Source organism: Lygodium microphyllum, chromosome 3 (assembly GCF_053477565.2).
Source record: "Lygodium microphyllum isolate KBCC chromosome 3, Lygodium_microphyllum_v1.1.10, whole genome shotgun sequence".
NCBI lineage: Eukaryota > Viridiplantae > Streptophyta > Polypodiopsida > Schizaeales > Lygodiaceae > Lygodium > Lygodium microphyllum.
In genome coordinates, this window is record NC_141137.1 from 150,360,769 (window position 1) to 150,380,937 (window position 20,169).

Consider the following 20,169-nt stretch of genomic DNA (forward strand, 5'->3'; position numbering starts at 1 on the left):
GGGTAGGCTCTATAGGAACCTTGCACTTCCTCCACCACAAGAATTCTTGTTTTGCATAAGGATGCAACTCCCGAGCCCCCACTGCAATGCCATGAGCGGTATACGATATGTAAGGGGCCCGCAAAGATTGGCATCCATATCCAATGCCAAACACTTGCAATGTATGTCGCTTCTCAACTAGAATTATTTTTTCTGCATTTGTTAGAAGGGCATATCCTCCACAAAAGCTGGTCAACACCTTGAGTGCAAAACATGTTCCAATGAATGTTTGAGGTAAATCCTAGAGTAAAAATGTTGAGTTCCAGGATTGTTGTTGTTAGATTCTGGACAAGTATAAGGGAACTCAAAGAAGCAAGAGAGGTTTGCACATGAGGATTTCCTTTGAGTCACATGGTATAGCTAAAGGTTCATGTTTTGGTTTTCTAGTTTCATGGAGGCTTCAAACTTTGAAATTAATATCAAACCATTATATTTTCTCAAATTTGAAGGCATAAGGTATGAGGAGTAAAAATATTAAAGTATTTGAATTTTCTTCTACTTGGAATGACAATTACAACCTACCATAGCTTCTATACTATGCATACGACAAACTTTTGGAATTTGTAATCTATAATTGTTGCAAATAGGACCTAGTTTTTATTGTCAAGGGGATGTCATGGTAAGGGGACATATAACTTCTAGGATATTCATATGACACATTTTTTGGAACTTGAAATCTAAAATTGTAGCCCAAAATGCTACAACTTAACATTCTCAATTTCTTTAGAATCTACAAAATTGGTGGAAATACTAGCAATGCAAAAAACCTACGCTTGAAAAATACTTGGTGACAAACAAAATTTCAAAACTCTAGGAACATTTGTTGTGGTGTTTGTACGAACACCTTGAAGAAGAAGCAACAGCTACTATTTAGTAAACATATGGTAACAATGTAAGTAGAAGCAATTTTACTGTCTAGAAGCTCTAGTATAGAGATCATATGTTCTAACACTTCTTTAGCTTACCGATCAGCAATCATAAATGGTTCTTTAGCTACTAGTCATCAATCATATGGTAACAAATGCAAGTATGTCCCAACGGTTCTTTGGCTACTAGCCAGCAATCATATATGGTTCTTTAGCTACTAGTCATCAATCATATGGTAACAAATGCAAGTATGTTCTAATGGTTCTTTAGCTACTAGTGAGCAATGGCGTAGGCAATAACCTCACTTGTTTCGTGGTGAGGTTCTACCGGTCAGATACAACGTGGGTTTCATCGTTTTCTGAATGTGAAATGATAAATGATTTGTGCCATAGAGGAACCGGGACCAGGGTTAGAACTCACACACCCTCAACCTACACTCAAACCAGCTAGTGCTAGAGTATGTTCGTAGGGTATCGTTGATGTCCATAGATAAACAAGCACGTTCATGAAGGATGCAAATGGGAAAAAAATAATGAGTTTGATTAACCGGAGGACGTGCGACGGCGTGCCTTGCATATATTGAGGGATGGACTGAGATATGACTTCGACGTGCTAGGCCACGTTCCCGCGTTGACACTGGATGATCATCGATGTTTGTGGCTGGAGTCGGTGGGAGCTGCGTAGGATCACGAAGTTTTACTAGTGGTATATTAAGCAGACCCCGAGGGATAGCAGGAAAAAGATAGTACGTCGTCTTCAGCCGCAATATTCCAGCAGCAGCTTGAATATAATCGATAGGATCGAAGACGAAGCAATCAACATACCGCATCTTTTTATCATTATTATCACCTATGGCTTTCCTGCTCCGTGCGCCTAGCGTGGGTGGCGCGCTGGCGTCGGTGGTGGTGCTGGCGGTGGCAGCTCTGGTGCTTCTGCTGGCGGCAGAGGCGTACAACCCCTACACCGACGATCCGGCGACGCAGTACGTGATGGTGCGTACGTCGGCGGACCCCAACGAGCCGGAGGCGGCGCGGTGCATCGGCAACAACAGGTGCAAGGGGACCAGGCTCAGGTGCCCCAGGGAATGCCCCAAGCGCGCGGACACCAGGCCGGGCAAGTGCGCGTGCTTCATGGACTGCTCTCCGAAGTGCGAGACCAGCTGCAAGCGTAAGTATATAACACTGAACTACATCAGCATTTTCCTACAATAGCAGTAATTGCAGACTGGGAAATCATAAGATCTTCCAACCGAAAAGAATATATATTAATTACTAAACGCTAATGCAACACCTGATCATGACGTCCGACCGTCGCAGACCGCAAGCCTAACTGCTACGGATACGCTTCCGTATGCTACGACCCGCGCTTCGTGGGCGGCGACGGCATCATGTTCTACTTCCACGGCAAGGCCGGCCAGGACTTCTGCCTGGTGAACGACCGCAACCTCCACATCAACGCGCACTTCATCGGGCTGCGTCCCGAGGGCCGGAAGCGCGACTACACGTGGGTGCAGGGCCTGGGCATCCGCTACGGCGCCGGTCACTCCTTCAGCATCTCCGTCAAGAAGGTGGCCACCTGGGACGCCAGCGTGGACCAGCTGCTCTTCGCGTACGACGGCCAGGAGTTCGCCCTGCCGGCGGGAAGCGTGTCCACGTGGGAGTCGCCGGAGGAGGAGGTGCGCGTGGAGAGGCTGGCTAATGCCAACAGCGTGGAGGTGGTGATCGACGGGCTGCTATCCTTCACGGCCGACGTGGTGCCCATCAGCGAGAGCGAGGACAAAGTCCACCACTACCAGCTGCCCAAGGACGACTGCTTCGCCCACCTCAACGTCCAGTTCAAGTTCTACGACCTCACCGCCAGCGTGGACGGTGTCCTCGGCCAGACCTACCGCCCGGGCTTCCAGAACCCGGTCAAGGTGGGCGTGCCGATGCCCATCATGGGCGGCGAAAACAAGTTCCGCGTCTCCTCCCTCTTCGCCACCGACTGCCAGGCCTGCACCAACTTCGAAGCTGCTGCCGCCACTGACGACTCCACCTCCTCCTCCCTGGCCGGCCGTTTCGAGGCCAAGTGCACCAGCTCCTCCACCGGCGGGGGCATCGTCTGCCGCCGTTAGGGTCCCAGAAGAAGAAAAGTTCTAACAAAACAATAATCTAACTCACACCAAGCGCCATGATTAAGCCAACAACAAAAAGATCCCCGTGTGCTTTGTTATTCTTTAATCCATCTGTTTTTTCATTTTTAACCTGTGTATTGAGATTCAGTCAATGTTCCATGGTCTTAATTCAATTGACTTGCACGAGTTCATATAGTCTTGAATTGAACTTGGGATAATGGGGAACTCTCACCGGTTAACTAAGTCACAAAAAATGAAGCTACTAAGAATGGCTTCCCACGAGGCCGTTACAGAATGGTCAAAGCCTAGAATTGACCAATAGGCAAGCCTTTCGAACTGCTATCGTTGTGTTCTACAACTTTTGCTAAAGTCCAAAAGTTTGAAACTTTTGTTGTACGCCTATAGCTTGTAAACACACAAATTTGGAGGTGAGCAAGCTACCTTAATGGTAAGTTTACATACTAGAGGTCTGAAACATCCATGATTCTCTTGGCATGGGAATGTTGTTGTGTAATTTGTTTTAGTCATTAGACCTTGTTTGAGGTAGACCCATGGGAAGCCTCTCTCAGGTTTGCTCGCTTTATCTACAATGACCCATGCTCACACATGACCAGTTAACATTGACACCTCCTAATTAAGCCTCACCTAAAATGTTTTTCTCTCTCCTCCCATTACATTTCTCTCTCATCCCACATGGTCTTGGGCTCATTGGCAATGGGAGCAAGTGTCTACTCTACACTTACACCTGTCCTTGATTCTTCATCTTCTTGCCTACCAATGTGCGAGTCAATTGACATGCACAAGCAAGGGCTCTTAGCTAATCATATATTCTCTAAGAATCATGTCTCATAATGATGCATATGTTTAATAATGCATTGCTTCTTAATTGTTAATTGATCAGAAGTCCTTTCATAATCATATAATCACATTTAGTTATTTGGGTCCTGTTCACACATGGTTTCTTCTCCATAGACTCCACAAAGAGAAAGAGAGAGAGATAGAAAGAGTTGCAGTTCACATGAGGGATTTTTTGAGGGAGTTTTCATGTGGTTTCCAATGCAAAATGGGTTCCAAGGCAGGTGGCCACATGGGGAGGGTGCATGCTTTCCCCTTAAAACCTATGACGTTCATTGCAAGGCGAGCTAGAAACAAATGTTGTTGGGGGATCAAGGCAACGTTAATGATATTTTAGAGAAGATCTAGGGGGTCATTAGGGGGATCAATCTCCTTAGCCTTTGGTCACTTAGAAACAATGTCATCTTTTGTCATGTCACTCTTATGTATGCTTCACCCTCTCGGTTTGCCTCTAGCATTTTTGCTAACTTTTGTGCTATGTTTAAGAAGCTAGCTAGAAAAGGATAGGAGTTTAAGCCCTCTTCTAGCTACTTATGTAGCTAGTTGTTTAACCCTTCAAGGGTGATGTAAATATTTACCACTTTTGCAACTAATATAATCTACACATTACAAAAAAAAAGGGGAGGTGGTCGTATGCTTGAAGTGGCTTTCGAACATGAATGAGAATGAAGCACCATTTTGTTAGGTATTTTTGCACCATTGCTAGTAGCAACATGCCTAACTTTGTGGGCCTAAAAAGAATAAGTATTTTCATGATAATATGAGAAGAAATATCAATATGCATACAAATTTAGTGCTCACAGTTATTGTAAAATGAGATGTGAGTCACTAAAAACACTATGCATATAATGACATTGATATCTCTGGATTGAAGGTGCTATTAACATAATCAATTTTGATCAATGGAAAACATTTGACAAATTACATAAAGAAGAAAATAACGAGAACACATAATAGTATTTAGTACAAGTTGCATACATATCATGCATACATGCTATGATTGTGGGAGAACTAATCCTACCAAGACCCTAGTATTAGGCTTACAACATTTTTTACCCTTGAATGTTAGCTAGCATGATGCTCTAAGTGTACATTTGGGGGTCCATTTTTTTGTTCCATATATGAGTCCTCCAACTTCTTAATATTTGATTAGATTTCTCTCATTCCATTGGTTGCCTTTCAAATCTCATTTTTTTGTTCGTCCACTTTTCAAGCTATTTGGCTCTCTCCTCCCAAAAGGAATCTCTCAGCTTCCCTCTATTTTAGGATAGGTTTATGTTTTCTCTTACCATTTTTACCTCCTCCAACTCTATTATTGCTTTACCTCTATTTTTACCAGTTAGGTTTATGTATACACTTAAAGCTTCTTTTTCCTACATTCCCTCCTCGAGGGGGGGGGGGGGGTTGTTCACCTAAGAAAATGTAAGTGCACCATGTGCAATCAATAGAAGGTTTATTTTACTCACTAAAAAATATAGGATTATATTTACAAAAAGGGTTTTTTAGTTACAATTTGAAAAAATCTATAAGTTTCTTAAAGGAAAAAGGGTCATTTTATTACCTTACAACGTGTAAGGAAAGGGTATTTTCTAATAATATCATTTGAATGCACGTGATATACAGGGTTTACATAGTGACTCCCCCCAAAAAAACCAAAAGATTTCCTCATCCATTCAAGCTATCTCTCATGTTTCATCCCATCTTAGGACATTAATACATCTAGCTCCACCATTGTAGTGTTAAAGCTATTCTTTCTTACATCTCCTAAATGTTCTTTTCGATTTTCTTCACCATTACAAAATTCAATAAAACTCTTGCACAAACAATATATTCTTTGATGTTCTTATAAGGATTAATGATCCACATAGTCATAGAATTGGCTGGGCACTGTAACGTGCCTCCAATATCAATTCCTCAAATATAGTGATGCATTGCATATGCGATGGTAACCCTTGCATAAGCCTTGCATAAGCAACACGTGCATTTAAATGTCACTTAAGTAAGGTTAATTAGTTTTTAAATACCATATAATCTCCTATCACATACTCTCTCTATCTCTTACTATTTTGATTTCCTTAGTCTCTCTCTTACTTCCTCACACTCTCTCTAACTCCCTCACTCTCTAACTTCCTCTTTCTCTATTTCTCTCTCTCTTCCATAGCTCTCTCACTCACACACACACACACACACACACTCTCTCTCTCTCTCTCATGCCCGTCCCCACAATACTTGATAGGTATATAGGATAGATGTAGTATACACAACCCAAGTTCAAGAATTGAAGAATGATAGGTTATTGCCACATTTATATTTTTCTAGCTAAATTTTTTGAGGTTAAATCAAATAAAAAACATGGGATGGAATAATATCATATCAATAATAGGAACACATTATAAATATCAAAGTTGCATGATTGATTAATGCTACATAAATGGCCAAGTAGTTTTCTAATAAATCAAAGTATGACTTAAGCAATGGACAAATAGTTGACTAATACATGAAAGTGCAATGTAGACTATGATACCATTATCTCATCTAAGTTATGATGAGAAGGGAGAGAGAGAAATAGCGAGAGGGAGAGAGAGATAGAAAAAGAGAAATAGAGAGAGATATATATAAATAGAGAGAGAGAGAGAGAATATTGAGAGAGAGAGGGAGAGAGAAATAGAGATACACTACAAGGGAATGGGGCAATAGCGACGGCCATTTGCGACGCAAAAATCGGTGTCGCTATATGCATCGCTATATGCGTCGCTATTTGCGTCGCTAATTCTATTAGCAACGCAAATAGCGATGCATATAGTGACACATATAGCAAATAGCGACGCAAATAGCGATGCATATAGCGACGCAAATAGCAACACATATAGCGCCACTAATAGCGATGCCGGTCTGAGGAAAAAATTTCGAAAACCCGAGCGTAACATTTGCCGATAAAACATTTGCGAGAAAGAATGAAAGAGAGGGTGAGAGAGCTTAAAGCTTTGAGAGAGAGAGAGAGAGAGAGAGAGAGAGAGAGAGAGAGAGAGAGAGAGAGCTCATCACCATTGTCACTGCCGCCGCCGCTATCACGAAGAGAAAGAGAAGTATGCAAGAGAGAAGGGAGGGAAGGAGCAAAGAGAAGGTACAAAGGGTTTCATCTTCAGGCCTTTGAGATACGTACATTGCCTCTTCTTGCTTTATTTTTGTGTTCTCTTGTTTTCTTTTTTTGTTTTTATTTACAAAGAGATACATGGAAACAGAGAGAGGAAGGAAGGGAGGGAGAAGAATGAAGGGAGAGGAAGAGAAAGAGGGAGAGAAAGGAAATAAAGAGAAAGAGGAAGAAAGAAATGAGAGATTAAGGGAGGGAGAGAGGATGAGTGAGAGAAACAACGAGAGAGAGAGGGGGGAGAAACAAAGAGAGAGGAAACAAAAAAAGGGAAATAGAGAAAGAAAGAGAGGGGGAGAGAAATAGAGAGAGGGAGAGGGAAGGAAGAGAGGAAGAGGAGGTAGGAAATAAAGGTAAGGTAACGAGAGGAAGGAGAGTGAAAAGAAGAGAGAGAGAGGGAGAAAGAGAGAGAGAAAATAGAGAGCAAGAGAGAGGGAGAGAGAAATAGGAAAACAATGAGAGAATGAGAGAGAAGGTTAATAAATACAAGTAAAGGGAGAGGGGGGAGAGAGAGATAAAGAAAGGTGGGATGACATTTCTTTCAATATCTTTGTTTCTTAAGCTTTTTATTTTCTATCTTTGATTGTCTTTGCAATGAGATAAGTTGAATGAGAGTGGGGAGGGAAGGAGGGAGAGAAATAGAGAGAAGAAGGGAGGGGAAGGAAGAGAGAGATGGAGAGAAATAAAAAACGGGAGAGAGAGGGGCTTCATAAAAAAGTGTCAAAACCCGAGCATGGAATTTTATAGGTTTGTAAACAAGCAAAAGAGAGAGAGAGAGAGAGAGAGAGAGAGAGAGACAGAGAGAGAGAGAGAGAGAAAGAGGCCGCTGCCCACTGTCGCCATCCACGAAGAGGGAGGAGACAAGTTTAAAGGAGAAGGAATGAACTCCCGAAAGAGAAAAAAAATGAGAGAAGTACGAAGGGATTCTTCTTTAAGCTTTGAGGTAAGTGCATTATCTCTTCTGTCTTTGTTTTTATATTTTCTTTACTTCTCTCTTTCTTTTTGTTGATGAAGAGTGTATAGAGAGAAGAAGTAAGAGAGATCAACGTGTGCAAGGGAGATAAAGAGTATATAGAGAGAAAAGGAGGGAACCCGTGAAGGAGAAGAAGAAGAAGAAGGAGAGAAGCGCGAAAGGATTCTTCTTCAAGCTTTGAGGTAAGTGCATTATCTCTTCTCTCTTTGTTTTTCTCTTTTGTTTACTTCTCTCTTTCTTTTTGTTGATGAAGAGTGTATAGAGAGAAGAAGTCAAAAAGAGAGGGAAAAACTGTAAAGGAGGGAACCCATGAAGGAGAAGAAGAAGAAGGAGAGAAGCGCGAAGGGATTCTTCTTCAAGCTTTGAGGTAAGTGCATTATCTCTTCTCTCTTTGTTTTTCTCTTTTCTTTACTTCTCTCTTTCTTTTTGTTGATGAAGAGTGTATAGAGAGAAGAAGTGAGAGAGATCAACGTGCGCAAGGGAGATTGAGAGAGAGAGAGAGAGAGAGAGCTGCCACTGCCAATCCACCACAAAAAGAGAGGGGACAACTGCAAAGAAGAAGGAGGGAACCTATGAAGGAGAAGAAGAAGAAAGAGAGAAGTGCGAAAGGATTCTTCTTCAAGCGTTGAGGTAAGTGTATTATCTCTTCTCTCTTTGTTTTTCTCTTTTCTTTACTTTTCTCTTTTTTTTTTGCTGATGAAGAGTGTATAGAGAGAAGAAGTGAGAGATATCAACGTGCGCAAGGGAGAGAGAGAGAGAAAGATTAGAGAGAGAGAGAGAGAGAGAGAGAGAGAGAGAGAGAGAGAGGTCACTGCCACTGCCAATTCACCACAAAAATAAAGGGGACAACTGCAAAGAAGAATGAGGGAACCCATGAAGGAGAGGAAGAAGAAGAAGGAGAGAAGCGCAAAAGGATTCTTTCTCAAGCTTTGAGGTAAATGCATTATCTCTTCTTTCTTTGTTTTTCTCTTTTCTTTACTTCTATTTTTCTTTTTGTTGATGAAGAGATGTATAGAGAGAAGAAGGGAGACAGATCAACACAAGGGAGATTGAGAGAGAGGGAGAGAGAGAGAGAGGCTGCCACTGCCATTACCATTGCCACCGCATCCAATAAAAGAGAGGGGACAACTACAAAGGAGGAGGGAACCCCCAACCTCTGTCTCTTCTCCATCTTGCCCTCCTCGAGCTTGCATGGTAGGCACCAAGCAAGCATGTCCCCGTTTCTCGGTCATGGGAGGGCCTCATGCACTACAACAGAAACGAGGCATAGACACGCATGTTAGATGCGCAAAGTCGGGCGCGTCTATCATTGCGTCTATAAGTGCGTGTAAATAGACGTGCATTTTGCGTCTATATATCCGCGCAAATAGATGCCAATATAGATGCACCAGCATACGCACAATTATTTAACCACCTAAAATTACAATTCACATAATTAAAAAACCAAAGTTAATAATTATTTAACCACCTAAAATTGATTCTTGAGCATGCATGTGTGCGCATGATAAAAACTATAGAATTAAGAATACACATTGAATCATTGAATTAAAAAAATAGAGTTAATAATTACTTTTTCATTGCTCTCTAATGAATGGCAGTTCCTCTAGTTGACAAGCCTGATATAAATAATTAGCGGCAAGCGATAGAAACCTTACAATTAGTAGCAAGCATTGCAATATGTATCTCGTAATTTCTCTACTTGAAGATGATAAAAAATACTTCCTTTTTATTATGAAAATTTCAATTTAACTTTAAACTTGACTATTGATTCTTGAGTATGCACGTGTGCGCATGATAAAAACCATAGAATTAGGAATACACATTGTATCATTAAGCAAATTAAGTATGTTACAATGAATGATCCATCTCATCTTCAATGAGATCAGCCCTTGCTAAACTATCTACTTCTAGGTCTATGTTACCAAGAGGTAATGAAACAAATAAGTCTATCCCACTATCAGATGTGTTGCTATATTGCTCAATAACTTCATCAATATCATCGACAATCACATTATTGCCTTCTTCTGCGTTTCCTTGAACATCCTCGCGAGGTTCATCTTGTACTATATCACACATATCATCCATTATGCTGTCATCATGTACATCATCATTAATTATTGGATTGTCATCTGCTATCTCCATGTCGGTAATATTACCATATATTGGTTTTGAATGATTAGATATAGGGATGACATACCACCATCGGTTATTGTTTACCATTGGATGATACACAACTTGTATTTGAAAAACAAAAGCAAGAAACTTAAATACTTATTATATTGTGTATATGTATCACATGTATACATGTTAAAAAATTAGCCTTTGCATATATACCTGCTCGCATTGTTGAGGTAGTACTAATATGTCATTCTTGTTTTGGTGAAATTTTATAGAGTCAATGATTACAAAACCAATTGGATGATGTCTGATTGTGCAATGCTCACCATTTGTTACCACTTCTTTAAACCACTTCACATCCAGTACATATATAAAGAATCGTCTGAAGTCAAGCTTCAGAATATCTTGGATCAAGCCACAATAACCTTCCATGGTACCATTGGTATCCTCGAAGTGAGCAAGGACACCACAATCTTTGGTATTTCTCTTTTCATCTATACGTTGAGTTTGAAGATATTTACCCTCACACCAAAGTGCATTGAATAATGTGCACTAGTAGTAAAAGATAAAAGATCAAACATGTCAATTATTTATATAAAATAAAACTTATAGAAACAAATTAATTGATAGTATGTCTCACCTTTGATAAGCAACCTCGTGCGTATTCCCACTCTTCTTGAGATATATTAATTTCCTCCTCTTTTTCCATTCTCTCCATTTCCTCATGTAACCAATCTATATCAATATGACGTGGGAGCACATTTAGATGATCTGGAAATGAGACATTACGTCCATATCTAGTGCAAAATTCTTGTCTTTCGCTTTTTCTTCTTGCCCTTGCTTCATTATATAGTGTCACCCATTTGCTCATTACATCACTATTGAGCACACAAAAACTATTTAACCTACGAAGTTCTTCTTTTGTTAGCACTTTACTTATTCCTTTTTCTTAAGGTACTATAGAGGTCATCCTCAAGTCTTCATCATTTTTTCATAGTCGTGGTTGAGAGGGATCCACTTCAGCAAGATATTCAGAGATATAAACAAGGGATGATTGCACTAACCAACCCTCAGCCATGCTTCCCTCAGGTCGTGCTTTTTGCCTCACAAAATCTTTCAAGGTTTTCATGAAGCGCTCAAGAAAAAACATCCACCTTACATGAACTGCCCCACAAAGTGCGATCTCATTAATCTAATGTACGAGTAAATGTAATTGAGTAGTCAAAATGGATCAAGGAAAAATTTCCTCCACCAAACAAACCACCTCAATAGATAATACTCGAGCATCTTGCAATGTGTTTGGATCAATTTCCTTCGAGCTCACGTATCTGTCAAGATGTATTTGAGAATTGTTTATTTTTGTGTAGAAATTCAAAGATATATAATGAAAAAATACAATGTATACACACCTCACAAGCTCTCCCATCTTGTAAATGATATCACGTACATCTTTGGATACACAATGGGATATGCTAGTCGGAAGTACGAACTGAATGTAAACAATATTCATAGATCAAATGATTAGTTGAGGAAAAAGTCATCATACCCCAAAGTTTACACATAGTTACTCCACTAATTACTATATTCATGGTTAGAGATACCCTTACTTGAATCATTTTGTGCCAATTGTGGGACTTCAAACTAGATAGTTGCTCCACACCTCTTTTCTTTTTCTTTATGAAGGCTCCCTTGAGACATCTCATACATCATGTGGGTGTTCGAAAGCTATATATTTATTCCTTCATTATTTTTTCCTCGTTCTTTGACAACATCCAAGGTGCATGGGGTAGCTCAATCTTTCCTCTGGGTCCAATGCATGGCCAGGCTCGTCTCATACGACTAATGTTACGTAAATCCTCCCTTACATTACCTAAATCACGAGCCCCTATCAAGTGATCCCATAATGTGGATACAACATTTTTTAATATGTGCATGGGGTCCAATAGGTGACTGATCTTGAGTTCAGTCCAGTATGGAAGACGAAAAAATATAGAGAACCTAACAAACAAACAATATATTATGTAAACAATTCATCATGCTAAATACTTTAAAGTCAATCGAGAGAAATGCACTTCTTACCGACTCATGCCGAGTGGAGGGTGGCTGTCGGCATTAATCCATCTCTCCATCCAATCTCGAATAGTTAGAGATTGTGAAGTCATTCCATTAGTAGGGAGAACATATTTGGAATAGTCAATAGGAAGGAATCGATGATGATTGTCGTAGATAACCTTCTTTAAACGTGCCGGCCTAGATGAAACTAGAGAGGGACCGCAAATAGGACATGCATGATATCTTGATGTGGTTAAACCTGAAAAAACAAGTGAATTAATAAAATGCAATTGATTCAAGTCTTGAATTTCAAATATAGAGTTGCATACATGTACGTGAACACTCTCCGAATCCTGGAAAGTCATGCATGGTCCACAACAACATGGCCTTCAATGTGAAATCTCTAGAGGATGCAGATGCACTTGTATCTTGCACTTCAATACCTTCCCATAACATTTCTAACTCTCCAATCAAAGGCTCTAAGTAAATATCCATGTTTTTTACCTTGTGCTTTCCAGGAATCAGAAGGGACAACATTATTTATCCCTTTTTAATTGCCATGGATCGAGGAATATTATAGTTTACTAATACCACTGGCCATACACTGATGCCAAATGGATTGATTCCATCCATACCTAAACCAAATCTCAAATTTCTTGGCTCTTCTTTGAAAACGGGCCACAAATTATCCATATGTTGCCATGCCGGTGTGTCTGCAGGGATCCTCCATTTTCCATCACTTGAACGATGACTAACATGCAATGACATGAGCTTTCCAATAGACTTGCACTTGAACATAAGTTTTATACATGGAACAATCGGAAAATGTCGCAAAACCTTACGAGGCATATCCATTGACTTCATCTCCACTTCGTATCTTGATTCGCCACAAACAAGACACTCTCGTGCAAACTCATGAATCCCACGAAATAAGACACAGTCATTGACACATGCATGGATGTTGACATAATCGAGGCCTCACAGAGATGTCAAGTAATATCTTGCTTGCTCTCTCTTAGTTGGCAATTTGTTTCCTTTTGGAAGCATTTGTGATAATAACCTACATATATTTTTAAAAGTGAGTTAAAAAACCACCAACATATCTTTATGTCTGATTTCAAAATAGAACAACTAATATTATGATTCATAAGCCAAACTGAATTGATACCTACTTCAATAACACATCCAAACTGACATTAATCCATCCATAAATTGTTTGCAAGTTAAGTATCTCGAGGGATGCACGAAGAATGGAGTACATACAACCTTCATACAACGGAGTAGATGACGCTACATATAGTGGATCATCTGGCTTCGTAGAGTGACCTTCTCCCTGAAGCGGTTGCAAAAATAGATGGTGTACCATGTTGTCCAAAATCTCATCCTCTATGACTTAATGGAGCATTACATGAGGGCTACTATCATGTTCGTCAATCTCTACTCTTCTTGAAGACTCTGCCTCCTCGCGTCGACATTTTGCAGCCTCTCAACACCCGGGAGGGAGCATCTGAGGATGTGGCACTGCATCCTGGTCAACCACAAAAGGGAGTTTCATGTACGTTGATATATAATTCCCGTAACATAGACTAGCAATCTTAGTGGTAAAAAAAAACAATGAATACCGGTGATTTTTCTCGGTCCCATTCTCCATACAAGCTGAGGTGTGACATTGCAATTTGACGTGCTCGAAAAATACACCCTCGACAATGATCACACATGCATTTAATTTTTCGTCGTAGCCATGCATCTCGATTATGAAGACGCAATGTTTCATCCTCACTTGAGGATGTGCTCATTGACTCATTATCTTGCACCGCACTAGGTGATGATGACGTCAACATGATTAAACCTAATTCATGACAACATCAAAATATTTGTCATTTATATATTTACATAAGATCTCAATTTTAAATACACAAAAATCATCATAAATACATTAAAACTTATGATAAGAATTCACTATCAAAACTTATCTTAAAAATAAAAAATTATGATAAAGCCTAAATACACGTCTACATCCGTGTTTATCTACGCGTCTATATTGGCGTCTATTTCTGCGTCTATGTTCGTGTCTATACTCACGTCTATCTGAACAATAGACGAGCATATACACGCAAAAATAGACGCACACGTCAAAATTCAAACCATACTTAAATCATTTCTTTTCAAACTGCGCCTTTCCTTTCCTGCGTTTTTTGCGGTTCTGAAGCTTGAGTTTAGCCGACATGCAGTCTCTTCATGCCTCACCTAGTCTCTTCATGCCTCACCTCCTCATGACTCACGTCCTCTTCTTTCATTTCAAACACACAAGAAGGGAAAAAGGAAAGCCAAGGAGAAGAAGAAAGAGAGAACAAGAGAGAGGAGAATAAGAAAAAGCAGCAAGCAAGCATCAAGGGAGGGTAACTTACCAAGGAGAGAAAGAAGGAGAAGGAAGAAGCGCCACCACCCGCCATACCAAACACCCAAGGTGAGTCTCTCTCTCTCCCCCTCTCTCTCTCTCTCTCTCTCTCTTTGTTTCTCTCTTTCTCTCTCTGCTCTGTCTGTGTATTTAAGATTTCTGATTCCATTATGTATTGTATTTTGTAAATCATCAATGGCAGTCGGGCTAAAATCAGCCGACTATGCGCGTCTGATAGCGCGTCTACATTTCAGTGTAGACGTAAGTATAGACACGAAAAAATTTGTCCTCTCATTGCGTCTGAGGGCGCGTCTTAGAGCGCGTGTATTGGCACGTGTACAGGTCAATCTACATGTGAGGATACACGCGCGCATAGATTGACCTGGAATTTGCATCTAACAGCGCGTCTGTGCTGCATCTTAGATGCGAATATAGACGCGCTGGACAGAAGGTTGACTTTGGGAGCGCATCTGAGGGCACATCTAACCTGCAATTTAGACGTGGTTATACACATGCCAGCTCTTCCAACTCTGATAAAAAATAATATATTTTTGCAATGATGAATGTGACCAATCCCATGTTTGTGTTTATCAGTTTTCTTGTTTATGAGAAGCATTAGCACTTAAGTTTTACGCTCAATGTCTAAAGAAAGCTCTTTGAAAATGTAGGTAATATATGATTTTTGTATGCAAATAAATTTGTCTTTTTCCTGTGTTTTTTTGCAGATGTCATATCTTGGTTTATCTAGCAATGACCTGGATTTGGATCGCATGATCAATGATACATTGGCCTCGTTTGGTAGGGGGGTCAATGCATTTTTTGGAGGTTTTCCTAGTAGGGAAGACTTCATGGGAGAGATGACCAGACACCTTGGCCGCTGTCCCACAGCGGACGAGGTGTTCAGTGTCATGTCTGGAACTCTTCTGACGTCTTTGCTTAGCACTACTTCCCAAACTCCACATGCAGATACTCCACATGCAGGTACTCCATATGCAGGTACTCCATGTGCAGCACCTGTACGTGCATCGGCTGAAGCACAAGCATCTACAGAAGCACGTGCATCTGCAGAAGCACATGCATCCAGTGAGGTAGAAGGTAGTCGACAGAGAGGGAGGAGGGAGAGTCAAGGGGGACGACAAGGCTTGTGTAGGGGTTGCCTAGGAGGTGGTGAGCGATCACCCTCACCAGTAGATCACGTAGAGGAGATTGTACACCAGTACTATAGAGTTACAGATGCTGGTGGCATCTTCCATGATAATGAAGGAAGGGACGTAATGGCGTACATGAGGAGCGTCGTGCATGCGACGTATAAAGATTGTTTCATTGTCTTCAAAAATCAGAAAAGCGGCTTGTGGGAGGAGGTGTTGAGGGCAGTCCATAGGAGGTACCTAAATCCTGAGGGTCAGCGATTCTCGGATGATTGGGTACGCACAAAAGTTAGGGATATGCTTCACAACAAAAGATCCCACCTCATGACACGTGCCAGGGACTCACTGGGGAGGCAGGAGGAGGGGCATGGAGTCTATAGCCAACCACCTATGTGCCACTGCATAGAGTGGAAGAAAGCCAAGAAGAAAGCAGCAGAGAAAGTGAAGAGTCGCCAGCACGCAGAGGCGCGACGGATCCAAATGAAAACAATGGGATCGTCGCATTACGGATCAGGTGGCAGAGAGTCGTGGGAGGCAGAGTTTGTAAGTATATTTTTATTTCTAATTTTTTTAAATTTATATTTCTTTCAATTCTTTATATAATTTGTTCTAATATATTGTGTCTCATAATTGTTTGTATATATCATAATTGTTTTGCACACTACTATCGTTGGTAGGATACCTACTCCTAGAGAGGTAGGTTACCATCGAGGCCATAACCATGCAGCCACATGGCTTCACTTCTATGAGGAGGGTCTCATCACTGAGGACCAATACAACTAGGCTATGAGGATTCGACAGCCAGAGGAGGTATGTTTTTCTTACTTTCCTATTAAAAGTATAGCTAATTATAACTTTTCCTCCACCATGTCTATGTAAGCAACCTTGATCTTTTGTGTGTGTAGGTGAACTCGGATGTGGAGCATAGCGAGGATGGGGATAGCGACGCTAGTAGCCATGGTAGTACTAGCGAAGATGTTTCTTCTTCAGATTCGTAGAGGAGCACCATACCTCCTCATGAGGCCTTGTTTTCTTGTATATGTATGATTGATCTTTGAGCCTACTGCTTGCGGCCACGCTTTAGGTCGTAAGCACTTAAACTTTCCATGTAAATGCTTTTGATCTATAATGAATACATGGATTTTTATTTTCAATTCTCGTGCCCGTAAGATACATTGTCTTTTTCCCAAATGCACAATCTGATGTATGGGAGGAGGAAAAAAAAAACCAGAGAGTATGTGGTTTTTTTTTCAGTTCTGTTTTGCGCATCTATCCGCGCATCTAAATTGCAGAAAATGCGCGTTTATACGCACGTCTATAGTGCAGAGTACATGCGCTTATACACGAGCTAGATAATTCAAATTTAAAAAAGAAATTAAATATCTTGTTTTTTAAAGGAGATTTTTTTATTTTCCGTTCGCGTCTACCAGTGCTTGTAAAAGCGCGTCTATACGCGCGTCTATATGCCCGTCTAACTGCAAAATAGACACGCTAATAGATGCGCAAAATGAATTAAATAAATAGAAATTTTGGTTTATTATACGCATGTATTCACGCGTGTATATGTGCATCTATTGCGCGTCTATTTTTGCGTGTAAATTCGTTCATACATGCGATTATAGGCGCGACATGGTAGATGCGCAAATAGACGGGCGGATAAAAGTGCCCGTAAGATTTTCTCTATATTCAAAAATCGCGTCTAGAAGTGCGTCTATGAGGCCTTTTTGTTGTAGTGATGCCAAAGCCCGCCACCTGGAGCACAAGGTGGAGCCTCCTCTAGTGCAGTAACATGTGCTCCCCATAGAGCACAATGACCACCAGAGAAGAAGAGGAGATGGAAACCGGGCACTATCACCCTTCGGGAGATAAGGAGAATGCAATGCGGATACAAGCTTCTCATCCCAAAAAGATCTTTTCATAAGGACGTTGTTCGGTAAGTCATGCAAGACTTGGAGCTGAAAGGGATGGAAAGATTTTGGGCACGAGTGCGAGCCAACCCACTAGTAGGAAGGTAGAATGCTACAGCTATGATGATAGAAAGAAGAACCTACATGATGTACTACATGTACCTTCTATTACCAAGAATCTATTATCGATTGGATAGATGGCACAATAAAATTTGCAAGAATCTAGTGTCGGTTGGATAGATGATTTCAACTGACACACATGGCTGTACATTCGGAAGTACAAGGATGAGGTACTCAATGTATTTAAGCAAATGGGTTTATAAAGATAAATGCAAGTCACATGGTTTGTTGGAAAGGTATAAAGCCTGGCTCGTTGCAAAGGGATATGCACAACAATATGGCCTAGATTATGAGGAGACTTTCAGCTCGGTAGCCGAGATGGAAATGGTGAGAATAGTCATTCAATTAGTGGCTTCTAAGGGCTGAAAATTATGAAAAATGGATGTCAAAAATACATTCCTGAATGGTGACTTGCTTAAAGAGGTATATATGGAGTAGTGTGAGGGTTTTATATACAACGTGAGGTGTATATGGATGCTAGTTAGCAACCCCATCTATCATGCTAGATCCAAACACATAGAGATTCATTACAATTTCATCAGAGAAATGGTACTTGCAGGACAGATTGATCTACTTCATGTAAAGCACTACAAGGGATCGGGCTCATACCCGCGCTCCTAGCCGCACAAAATGACTTGGGAAAAAAAGTGTCGGGCCCGTGTAATAGCGCGTGTATCATCGCGGCCAGAGACATGCGTGTAAAAGCGCGTGTACAGTGACAGTCAGTCGCGCGAATACACGACCCCATACACGCGTTCTGCGCAGTTTTGCTGCAAATTTACACGCGAATCTAACAGACTATCCGCGCAAATATACGCGATTTTGACAGATGACACGCGCTTATACACGCGATTACAGAGGGAAAAAAAAAATCCAGAGAGTGCTTTTGGGTGCCTGGATGCTGTTCCAGCATCCAGCCACCCAAAGGCACTCTCTGGATTTTTTTTTTGGTGCATTGCACCATAAAAAAAGAGCGATTTAGATTTCAAGACACGAATCAAGACTCACTCTCTATGAATACACGATTCAATATTACTATCTAAAACTTAATACACGACTCAAGACTCACGATTCAATACATTGTCAATACATGATACATTTGTGTACAAGGGAGTCCATATGTCAAAATAGCCCATGGCTTTAATTAGGAACAAATATATACAAAGTCAAATAGGGAGCTAGGTGCAAAAAAGCCCATGTGGCTTCAGTTACAAAATTTTTTTGTACAACCACATCCTACAGTATTCTGAAAGCTAATCAGAGGATGATGAGGACCCTGTGCTCTCTCCATGATCAGAGGAGCTCCCATCGGTATATTCCGATGAGTGGTGCTCGCCTCCACCAGGAGCAGTGGCACGAACATCAGCAGTGGCGGCTGGATCATCAGGGGCAGGAGCATCAGCAGCTTGTGCCTATTCAAGAAATATACCGTATGTAAGTATACATATATATGCAATTAAATAAACCGAAATCATTCATTTAGAGTTTTCAAGTACCGGTCGACCGTATGGTCTCATGGCCGCGTCAAACTGCGCATCCGTAATACGTCCCTCGTTTCTGAAGATGGCCCACGTGTCACGTCTGCTATTGCGGCGAGCATACCCAGTCTCGTGGGCTGTGGGCCTCCTCCCCATAACCCGTCGCTGTAACATAATCAAGATAGTTTGTAAGATCAAAACAATCATAGAATCAATGAATTTGGCAAACAATCAAATAAAGAGGCAAGTTACTTACGAACTCTGCCTCCCACGACTCGACGCCGCCAGATCCGAAATGCGACGATCCAATGGTCTCCATCTGGATCCGTCGTGCCTTCACATGCTGCCTGCTCTTCACGCCTCCCTCTGCGCGCTTCTTTGCCTCCTTCCACTCGCGTTTGTGGGCAGTGGCAGGTTTCTCACAAGGATAGCCACCTGCAGCTACATTCACCCCATCATCGTACGCGAGTTTCTTAAGGTGAGATCTTTTATTACTTAAGATCTCCCTTATTCGCGTCCTTCCCCATACATCCGAGAATGTCGCTCGTGGGGGATTGGGGTACCGACTATGTACACTATCTAGGACCTCCCTAACTAACCGGCTATCCTGATCTTTAAATTTTACAAAACAGTTTCTATACATGTTTGAAACTACCCCCCGCATATACTCCACCTCTTTCCCTCTCGCATCCATGACTACCCTGCCCCTATCCGTAACATCGTAGAAAATCTCTCCCTCCACCTCTCTCGCCTCCTCCGACTCCTCACTGTCTCCTCGTACATGCCTCCCTCCATGCCCTCTCTCACCGCGTGCCCTACTACCCCCCCCACCAAAGCACCCGCCGCATCCTCCACTCCCGCTCTCCCTACTGCGGCGTCGGCTCTCATCTGTACTGCAGGAGTAGCCATGACTAGGGGTGGCTGCACGTGACTGTGTACGTGACTGTGGCTGT

At 41.4% G+C, this 20,169-nt stretch overlaps 1 protein-coding gene across 1 annotated transcript; it reads left to right on the top strand.

Moving 5' to 3' along the window:
• The first annotated feature begins 1,632 nt into the window (after positions 1 to 1,632).
• LOC148039039 (uncharacterized) lies at positions 1,633 to 3,205 on the top strand. Its single transcript, XM_087675530.1, has 2 exons — positions 1,633 to 2,073; positions 2,223 to 3,205. Exons 1-2 carry the CDS (start codon positions 1,758 to 1,760, stop codon positions 3,017 to 3,019), a joined length of 1,113 nt encoding a protein of 370 aa, XP_087531656.1. The 5' UTR covers positions 1,633 to 1,757; the 3' UTR covers positions 3,020 to 3,205.
• Positions 3,206 to 20,169: the final 16,964 nt, after the last annotated feature.

Coding starts and splice junctions, on each gene's coding strand:
- LOC148039039 (XM_087675530.1), top strand. CDS start 1,758: ATGGCTTTCCTGCTCCGTGCGCCTAGCGTGGGTGGCGCGCTGGCGTCG. Junction 2,074..2,222: donor GTGCGAGACCAGCTGCAAGC/GTAAGTATATAA, acceptor CGACCGTCGCAG/ACCGCAAGCCTAACTGCTAC.